The sequence below is a fragment of the Paralichthys olivaceus genome, chromosome 17 (assembly GCF_024713975.1).
Source record: "Paralichthys olivaceus isolate ysfri-2021 chromosome 17, ASM2471397v2, whole genome shotgun sequence".
Taxonomy (NCBI): domain Eukaryota; kingdom Metazoa; phylum Chordata; class Actinopteri; order Pleuronectiformes; family Paralichthyidae; genus Paralichthys; species Paralichthys olivaceus.
Window position 1 is genome coordinate 14,145,933 of NC_091109.1, and position 9,822 is coordinate 14,155,754.

The 9,822-nt window shown below is 39.8% G+C and overlaps 1 protein-coding gene across 1 annotated transcript; it reads left to right on the forward strand.

The window, feature by feature from the left end:
* Nucleotides 1-1,438: 1,438 nt before the first annotated feature.
* On the forward strand, nucleotides 1,439-9,149 carry hccsb (holocytochrome c synthase b). Its single transcript, XM_020101421.2, has 8 exons — nucleotides 1,439-1,568; nucleotides 2,666-2,784; nucleotides 3,761-3,808; nucleotides 4,096-4,229; nucleotides 5,050-5,198; nucleotides 5,646-5,765; nucleotides 5,897-5,983; nucleotides 7,444-9,149. The coding sequence occupies exons 2-8, from the start codon at nucleotides 2,676-2,678 to the stop codon at nucleotides 7,640-7,642; spliced, it is 846 nt and encodes a 281-aa protein (XP_019956980.1). The 5' UTR covers nucleotides 1,439-1,568; nucleotides 2,666-2,675; the 3' UTR covers nucleotides 7,643-9,149.
* Nucleotides 9,150-9,822: the final 673 nt, after the last annotated feature.

The window sequence follows — 9,822 nt, forward strand, 5'->3', positions numbered from 1 at the left end:
TTCATCCATTTATAATCAGTTTAAAGGCAGAGCATTGTGTTCTTATGCTTACTTCTACACAAATATGTGTGCAATTACATTGCAAGAAAAGAAAGTCTCACAAAAGTGGGGGTCAATAAGAATAGAGAGAGGAAATTCAAATATCTGAGACTCTCCCCTCTTTTTCCTGTTTCTTTATTTCAGAAAGTGGTCATGGGGAATTGAATTGAAATATACAGAAGGCAGGCAATAAGAAATATTAAAATGAATACAATTATACATTATTCAAGTCTGTGCCACAGCATTTACTATTAAGACCTAGTTTCTAAAATGTACCATTACTGTTAACAAAATCTTAAAATAAAGCTGGATATTAGCGCCATCCAGTGGGCATATACATGTACTATAGTTTGCACTTTTTTTTTCTTCATACACTTTATATATAATTTTTTTTTCATTTCAACACAGCAAGTTAATTGATAAATATAACTGAGTTATTCTTAGTGTTCATGACTTGATGATAATTACTGGTTATTGTGTTTTAATCAAACCATCTATTTTGAGCCTGTTCTATGCACCATGCACTTTTTAATCCGTTTTTTTAATCCTTTTAAATTGTTTACATACTGCTAATTTGCACAGCATTCTGCAACCACCAGTACCTCATTCACTGCAGTCCACTGTCTCTGTTACTTGTTGTTTTTTTAGATTTCATATTTTATACTTAAAGTTTACTCTTTACTGTTGCTACATTTTTTTGCACAAAATAATATATATTTTATATTTATACTTCTTTAATATTTTTCTAATATTTTCTTATATTAAGACTTGTTTTTTATTCAGTGTTTACTGCTTTTTAACTTAAATCTGTGTTACTGGGGAGACCGAGAGTATGTGCAATCTCAATTCCTCAATATGTCTGTGTATGCATTGCAGACATTGACAATAAAGCTGACTTTGACTTTGAAATCTTAATGAATTTGGTTGCTTGTGTTTTGCCTGTAGATAAACCACTGCAGACATCACCACTAAAACTCAGTCAGAGATGTTGCACCATTACACATGTATATTACAAAATCATTACACATGTATATAACAAAATCATTACACATGTATATAACAAAATCATTACACATGTATATTACAAAATCATTACACATGTATATAACAAAATCATTACACATGTATATAACAAAATCATTACACATGTATATAACAAAATCATTACACATGTATATAACAAAATCATTACACATGTATATTACAAAATCATTACACATGTATATTACAAAATCATTACACATGTATATAACAAAATCATTACACATGTATATTACAAAATCATTACACATGTATTATACATGTGTAATGATTTTGTAATATACATGATGTATATTACAAAATCATTACACATGTATATTACAAAATGTGTGCGTTCCTTCCATGTCTGCGTGATGACGTGGTAGTGTACGTAGGGCACGTGCAGCCCACGGTTGCACAACTCCTTCTGGGTAACGCTCGTTGTCCTGCACGTTGACATTGGTGCAGTAACCTGACAGAGGAACCTTCTGGGCTCACCGCTAAAACAGGTCAGCTGCTTCTCTCCTGTCCCATCTTCGTCTCTGTAGCTCCTGTCCTGAGACACGCGGGGCTCCCTGCAAGCGTTGTTAACCTGCTCTGTTTCAAAAATGTTTTAGGACAAAGAGCAAAGAAGGAAGTCAACATATCAGCTAGCGTTAGCATGGCTGCTAGTTAGCGTGGCTAGGGTTTACAGGGAGTAGTTGGTGCTGAGCCTGGTCGTCATTGTTTATGTTCTGTATATTCTGTTGGGATCACAGACTGAACCAGAGGAGTGTGTGTGTATGTGTATGTGTGTGTGTGTGTGTGTTGTGCTCTAAAGGTCCAGGAACTGATTGTGTAAGTCGTGTATGTGCAGTAGCTCCGAAGCTGTGATGCTAACGTTAGCCGTGAGGTTACCCAAGGATAACTTCAGACAGGATGCAATGTCAGCCTCTCCTGTCTGCAGCTCCACCCGGGGACGGCTGGTTCATGTCAGCCACAGGAGCTCACCGGAGACATGCACTGTCTCCTGACACCTTCAGTGATGTCCTGTTAGCTGCAGCCATGCTGTTTTATTCATTTTGCTGATCTGGACTGATGCATGAAGCAGGAAACATTTAGCCCGAGCCGCTTGTGATAGATTTGTCCCCTCCAAATAAAAGTACATGCTTACAACTGAGTGGCCATTTTAAAAGGGTCAGTGTGTACGTTTTAGGTGAAAGGGATCTGTTGGCAGATATTTCATATAAAATGATCCTTAGGATTTATTCTATTCCCATAGAATGGCCCTTTATATTTAAATACTTTATATTTACGTGGGGAGTGGGTCCACTCTATGGAGGCAGCCATGTTTTTTACAGTAGCCCAAACTTAACACCTTTTTAGTTTTTATGACAAATGAAAGCTACCACGACTTCTCTAATGTTTGGAAGGGAAGGGTGAGGTGAGGGGTGTTCAGCTGCAACATCTAAACTCACCACTAAATCCTTCACTTCTGTGTTTCCTGTCACTCTAGTTATTTTCCCTGTGTCTGACAAAACACCCAGGTTACTGTAGTGAAGAGGAAACATCGGCTCAAAACTGTTTACTGTCCTGACCGATGTCTTCTGTGTTGTTTCCCCATCAGACAGCGCAGGATGGGAGCTTCCATGTCTACACCCGCGGCTCCTACAGTGAGGGCAGAGGCTATGATGGCTGCCCCTCCGCAAGGCTGCCCGATGCACCAAGAAGCTAAGCCTGTCGCAGGTAGAACATCACTAATGTCTGCTTGTCTGTCTGTCTATCTGTGGAACGTGTATATTGTGTTGTCTAACATCCTCACACTTTGCATGTCTATTGTAAATCACATAAATACAGTGCGAGTTTCATTAAATACGGACACTTGACTAGTCAATATTAAAAATTGTGTAATGAGTTGCCCGGCGCCCTGTAGCTGTCAGTAGGGGGAGGCAGTGAGCTAATTTTCTGTGGACCAAGGTTGTACACATCTTGTCGGCAACCAGCTGTCATGTCAACAACATTCTTGAAATCACTCCTTCTTTAGCAGGTTGTCTTACCGTATTATGTAAATATAATGTATATTACATTATATCTGTACACCATTAAGAGAAGAGTGCCTGGCTAATTCCACTCCCTTCTCTCTCTAAGCAGTACCCAAGGTCAGGTTATAGATAACGGACCAACCAACAGAACATTGTAGTGTCTACGCTTAGAGACTTTCATATCTACCTCAGATTCCCCAGACAGACAGAGAAGCACCAACTGCAACTCTTTTTTGTATTACACCAGTATCCAATAGGATGCGAACACCTCTATGTTTCATAGAGAGTGACAGCAATTCTAGCCATTCACGGATGTGCTGTTAGAATGGGTGACGCAGGGTGAGGAAGATATATGAGGATGCTGTGGGAGACATCTTCAGACTTGAAGGTGACAATTGCTCATGTAACTCTGTTAGTGTTTGTATATTGTTTCACCTTCTGGTCCTTGATGCATCAAGTCTATATTAAAATTTTCTGCATAAGACATCAGCTGCTGCCTGAGTTCTCCTTTCACCAGCTTCCAGAAAACTTCCATAACAATGACTATATGTATCATTCTGAAGTAGCTCTAGATTATTACCACAGGCCAAGAAAACAAGCACTCCACTGGTATAAAACAATTTTAATAATGATAGGATTTTGTTAACGTACTGTCATTTTTCTCTGTTTTGCTTTCATAGTGTCTCCACCTCCGAGTTGCCCCATGCATCAAGCTCAACCTGTCACAGGTAGGTGTATAACCCTCTGGGTCATAGCAAAATCCCATAGCTTCTAAAGCTACTGCATCTGACCATGGTCTGTTCCTGTGAGAGAGTGGTGTTGACCCTCTGAGCAGCGCTACTGTGTCGGAGCAGACTGGATGCCACAGTGACTCACTGTCTTTAGTATCATTACACAAGTTAAGGAGATTGTCCCTCCTCAACTGCATTGTTTTTACATTTTTGTGTAGAAATTATTGAAAGCTTTGTTAGTACTGTTCTCATTAAGCCTCACTCATATGTTTTGTCTTCTGTAGCGTCTCCTCCGCCCGAGTGTCCAATGCACAAAGCAGAAGCAGGTCCGGCCCACCAGGAGCGGGCCTATGAGTTTGTGGAGTGTCCGATGAAAGCTTCAGCAGACATGAAAAGTGACATCGACCCAGCAAACATGGTACTTCCACAACTTAAATGTAGGAATAGAAGGCACAAGAAGGTGAAAGCCAGTAAGCAAGACTTATGCTGCTTTCAGACACACACTGAACTCTGGAGAACCTCCAGAAGTCTCCCATGGTTTCAAAGGCAAACTCCGAAGAAAGTCTGGACTCAATTGCATTACATTGGATTGCATTAAAGGGTTCAGTGTGTAAGATTTAGGTGAAAGTTATCCATTGGCAGAAATCGAATAAAAATGATCTCACTGAGGTGTGATGATTGTGAATCTTAATTGTACGAATCGTTTTCTGAACTCATGTTTGGAAGGGGAGAGTGAGGCGAGTGGTATTCAGCTGCAACATGCAACTTCGCCACTAGATGTCACTTAATTCTACACACCTTTAATTGAACCTTTAACAAAATAAGAAGCAAACTTATCATGATGTAAAGGTTGACTAGTGAAATGTAACGACTACAGAATAGCAACAACTTGTTTTCTCTGTGTGGTTCTATCTGCCAGCGTCGGCAAAATAATTTTTTCCTGAAACTATTGGGAGATTATTGTGGAAATGGCAGACAGAGGAAAAATAGCAACTGTGGAAACTACTTGTTAAAGAAAAAGATCCTCATCGTTAGAGGAGGCAAAGAACCTGAAGAGGGAGACTTAATGAAACTGAGGTTAAACAAGAGGTAACCTCAGATGCCCATTCATGGTGATCCATGGTTGAACTGGGACAGAAATTAAGATCAGAAGACTTTTCTGCTGGGAGTAATAATCAAGCAATAATCATGCTCATTCCTGTGTCGCTGATTTGTTTTCCCTTCCTGTTTGTCTACAGATGCCTCCTCCGAACCAAACACCAGCTCCGGACCAGCCCTTCAGCCTTTCCATCTCGAGAGAGGAGTCCAACATTCCTCGTCACGGTGCAGAGAAGAACTGGGTTTACCCATCTGAACAGATGTTCTGGAATGCCATGCTGCGAAAGGGGTCAGTTCTTACTGAATGGGTTTTTCATTGTAAGCAGCTGATGTGATTATACATAGTCCACCTTTTTGATACAGAAGGGAAAAGAGAAATGCACAAGAACATATTTAATGATTTTTTTTATCAAGGTGGTCTCAGAAATTTTTATCATTTACTTTTCAGTTTATGTCTGGAAGCAGCTATTTAGACATCTACAATAAACTGACAGGTGCACAAATGAAAGATCCATGTCGCAGAACACTGTAGTAGGTAGAGAAATCAGCTGTTAACAGCTTAGGATGTGTGTTTTGAAATTAAAATCCTGTATTATTGGGGGAAAAAAACTATTTCTTTTTTAGCTTTAATGATTAGAATGTAATGCCGATGCAGAGGGTGTTGAAGAATTGAAGAAACTCCGGGTTGGTTATGAAGGGTTCTAAACTTGGTTTTACATCTGTTTCTGTACTATAGTTGGCGTTGGCGTGACGACGACCTCGCCCCTGATGACATGAACAACATCATTAAAATCCACAACCGGAACAATGAGCAGGCCTGGGAAGAGATCCTGAAATGGGAGGCCATGCATGCACTGTGAGTCATGAAACACTAACATACGAATCAGAAGTAAACAGCCTGTTCTTGATTCGATCTGCCTGTTCATCAAAGTATTGGAGTAAATAGTATTTATCTGATGGGTATTTGGTCTCGACTTTTCTCCCCAGTGAATGTCCATGCGGGCCGACCTTGAAGAGGTTTGGTGGGAAAGCCAAAGAGTTCTCACCCAGAGCTCGCTTCCGCCACTGGATGGGGTGAGTGACACGTTATCTGCTTTCATTTTAGCTCACAACTTAGATTTTAGCCCCAAATTTTCAGCACATGATTTTCTTAGTATGTCTTCACAAGAATACATTTAAGTGGCTTTATTTGGTGGTACGGCCGAATAGCATGAGAGGGAAAAACCTCAGACCGACACGTCCCTCAGCGTGGAGACCTTGAACTGTGCAGCTGTGTGATGTTAGAGACATATTAGAAGCAGCTGATGCCTCACATCAAACACACTAAGCTGAAGAAGCATAATGAAACCAATACGTTCATTTCACCTCTGTCTCACATCCAGCGGCCTGCGTCATCGCTCTGTCACATCTGCGTCACTGTTCCATTATCCACTGGAAGCATTTCACATATGTAGCTGCTTCAAGGGGCCACAATTGCAGAATATATTAAAGCTGGTTTGTTGACATGTCTGTTACAGGCAGACTGTACTTCATTTGTTTTAAAAACCTTTATTTTGTATCTGCATGTCCTAAATAATATATATATATATATAGAGAGAGAGAGTAATAGTTAAACCATAGCATTTTCGCATATGAGTAGGTGACATAAACAAACTAGAGAGCACATGCCTCCAAAATGGCCCAACAGTTTCTTTTAAATTCAATCAAACCGCACCAAATTAAACCCACTCATACTTAATATATATTTCTGTATTAAAGGTCCAGTGTGTAAGATTTAGGTAAAAAGGGAACTATTGGCAGAAATATATATTCATTTATTTTTTCGGACATTTGCAAGTGTGTTTTCTACTTCAGAGATGCAAGCTAAATACTAATGTCTGCAAATGGCTTTAGCTTAAATGACGACAGTATCACGATTATTTACATGGGAGGAGAGGATGTCGAGGCAGTAAAGAAACTCAGGTTTGTTGAAAATGGCAGCACAATGTCTTTGGCAGCTTTGACAGAGCTGGATCAGGATTCAATTGAATTTTGGGTCATATTTCATAGAGGAAGAAGAAAGTGTAAAATAAAATAAAAATCAAATTCTACTGTCAGTTTTATTTTTGCGTTGTGAGCCAAGATTATGTTACAGCCGCATAACTCAAAATCAGTAGAGCGCTCTTAATTCAGTAACAAGAAGGTACTATGTATTACTCTCAATCCAGTTTGAAGAGCTTAGAGTTTACAAGGCAGTTGTATTTTACATTAAACTCTGTATTGGGATAGGGAAACCAAACACCTCTGTAAACATGGACCACGGTAATCTCACTAAAATATACAGAGGGGCTGCAGGAGACAAGAGCAACAGATTTGCAGTGAGAGCTAACTGAGTTTGGTGTAGTACACTTAGGAACGTCCTCCCACGACTCAGCCCACACAATCCTGCAGCCTTCAAAGGATAAGTGATGGCTGGATCCTCTTTGTTCTGTCGCTCTTAGAAATCTGATTTCAATCAATGAATATATCTCTGTTACCTCTGTCCTCACCCGCAGCTACGAGCTGCCTTTTGACCGCCATGACTGGATCGTTGACCGCTGCGGGAAGGAGGTGCGCTACGTCATTGACTACTATGACGGCGAAGTCAACAAAGACACCTACCAGTTCTCAATCCTGGATGTTCGCCCCGCCTTTGACTCTTTAGATGCCGTCTGGGACCGCATGAAGGTGGCCTGGTGGCGCTGGACCTCCTAAAGGACTCCGACATGCACATAGGTCACTGTGTGAACTTCATACACACAGACACACACAAAGACTGTGAATATGGCGTTCCTCATTTAAGATTTGTCCGATATGTGTGGTGCTGTGAAGAGAAACAAAGAAGACCTGATTTTGTAGAAGCTTTGGCGCACATACATGAAGCTTTGTCTGTTAATCATATTGATTCATGTGGAGAATATAACTTCATCCACTTTTTTCAAACAGCATGTGCATCAGTGGAAGGAGGTGCTTGTCAAACTGGTCAAATGATGCCTCACACTGCTTCTGAGAATCTGTTGTTTCATTCTGTGCTCAATCCCAATGTCACCACAGAAAGAGCTTACTTAGAGGTTTACTAAAAACCTACCCAGTGAAGTTCATCAAAAGGAGATCTGCGTAGTCTGTGGAAACAGTTTAATATCCTCTGTGTCTCTGGGGGAGCTTTATCAAGTCTGAGAAAATAAGATTTATCACAAACAAAGACTCCAGAAATTTAAATCCCACTGCGTTTTCAAATTCACAGCACAGCAATTTGATTAACTTAAATGAAGATATAATTCCTTACAGTAGTCAGGTAAATTGTCGTCTTTGCAAAAAAAAAAACTGTCGTCTTTGCAAAAAAACTTCCTCTATTGTGGCAGATGGAGTCAAGTCTGACTTTGAGATGACATTATCAACCATAATTTCCTCTCGATGTAAATGTTGTAGAAATGTACGTTAACAGTGGCGTACATATGTACATACAGATCAAATATGCTTATATTTTTGTTCTTGCAGAAAAGACCCTTGTTTTATCTCATAGATGACAGTAGCTTGTTTAGAGGTTAGCCTAAAAGTCAGTTCATATACTGTATTATTATGTTGTAGTGTTCAAATCATATATTACTTTCCGATTTCACAAAAATGGATTAAAGCTCAAAAATAGCTCAATTAAACAGGATTCTCATCTCAGACGTATCACATTCGAACGGCTTTAAATTGACATCTGTCCTCTGCTAATGTTTCCGACATGACTGTGGGCCATTTCAAAACATTTGGGGTCTTGTCAAGCGCTCTCCTTACAGTCGACAGTGCACCTCCTGGAGTACACAGCAACACGCCTGCCAAGTGTGATGTTGATCATATGAACGGTTGTTGAGGTTTTCTGGAATTATTAGTTTAATTTTAGTGCAACATTATCTATAATTTCTTCAGTGGTGTCAGAATTCTACAGAAAAGGATTAGGGACACTGATTTTTCTTTAGAAAGATAAAAGAATTCACAGAATTAATTCAGAATTATTTTCTTTCTGAAAAATACCTAATGTGGCTCTAATTCTCCAATAGAATTCCCTGTCTCAGCTCTGGTGTTTCAATTTGCTGCGCTGATATTGATATTTTTATTTATTGTTTGAATAAGTGCAGATTTCTGTGTGCAGGATCTTGAGGTTTCTGTTCCCAGAAAATGTTCTTTACTAGCTCTGGTGGTCAACTTTCAATAAAGCAGGTTTTCTTCCTCTAAATTATTCTTGTTTCTGTCGTGGAAACTTTTTTGGATACACTTCATGGCCGTATCTGTGTAGAGAACCAAAAATCAGAGTCCAAAAGTCTGAGATCATGTCGGGCTTGACGTCAGGACTCTTATCAGTCGACTTCTACACCACAAGGTAATCCATTGTGTATGGTGCCGACTGTTGGGTGGGGATCGTCATGATAAAACAAGCTGTTGTCTCAAACATTAAATTGCATAAGATTTCTTTCTGTTAGATCTTAGGAGTCTAATCACAATGTCCACAGACCTCGGTCTATTTAATGTATTTTAGCACCACCTGCTGGACTGAATGCAATGTTACACGTTCCAACTGAGTTCTCAGATCATCGGTATTTGAGTGTTTAGTGACACGCTTTATTTTTCAGCCTGTCCTGTCAGTCCCTGCCGGGATGATGTGATGCGTCTCTCAGAGGTCACACAGAAAATCTGACCATCAGATGCTTTTTAAATCGATTGCAATTTTAAAAGTCAATCCTACAAATGACTGGAAGCCGATGGAGACTAAACTAACACTGCTGCACTGTGAGGTTTACTTCTAGTTCTTGATTAAAGTCTGGACCACTTTGAGCAAATGAGTCGTGATGCAACGCATTGATGAACCTTTTCAAAATCTATAGTGCTGAAGGGTCAGATCTTTTGCAGTG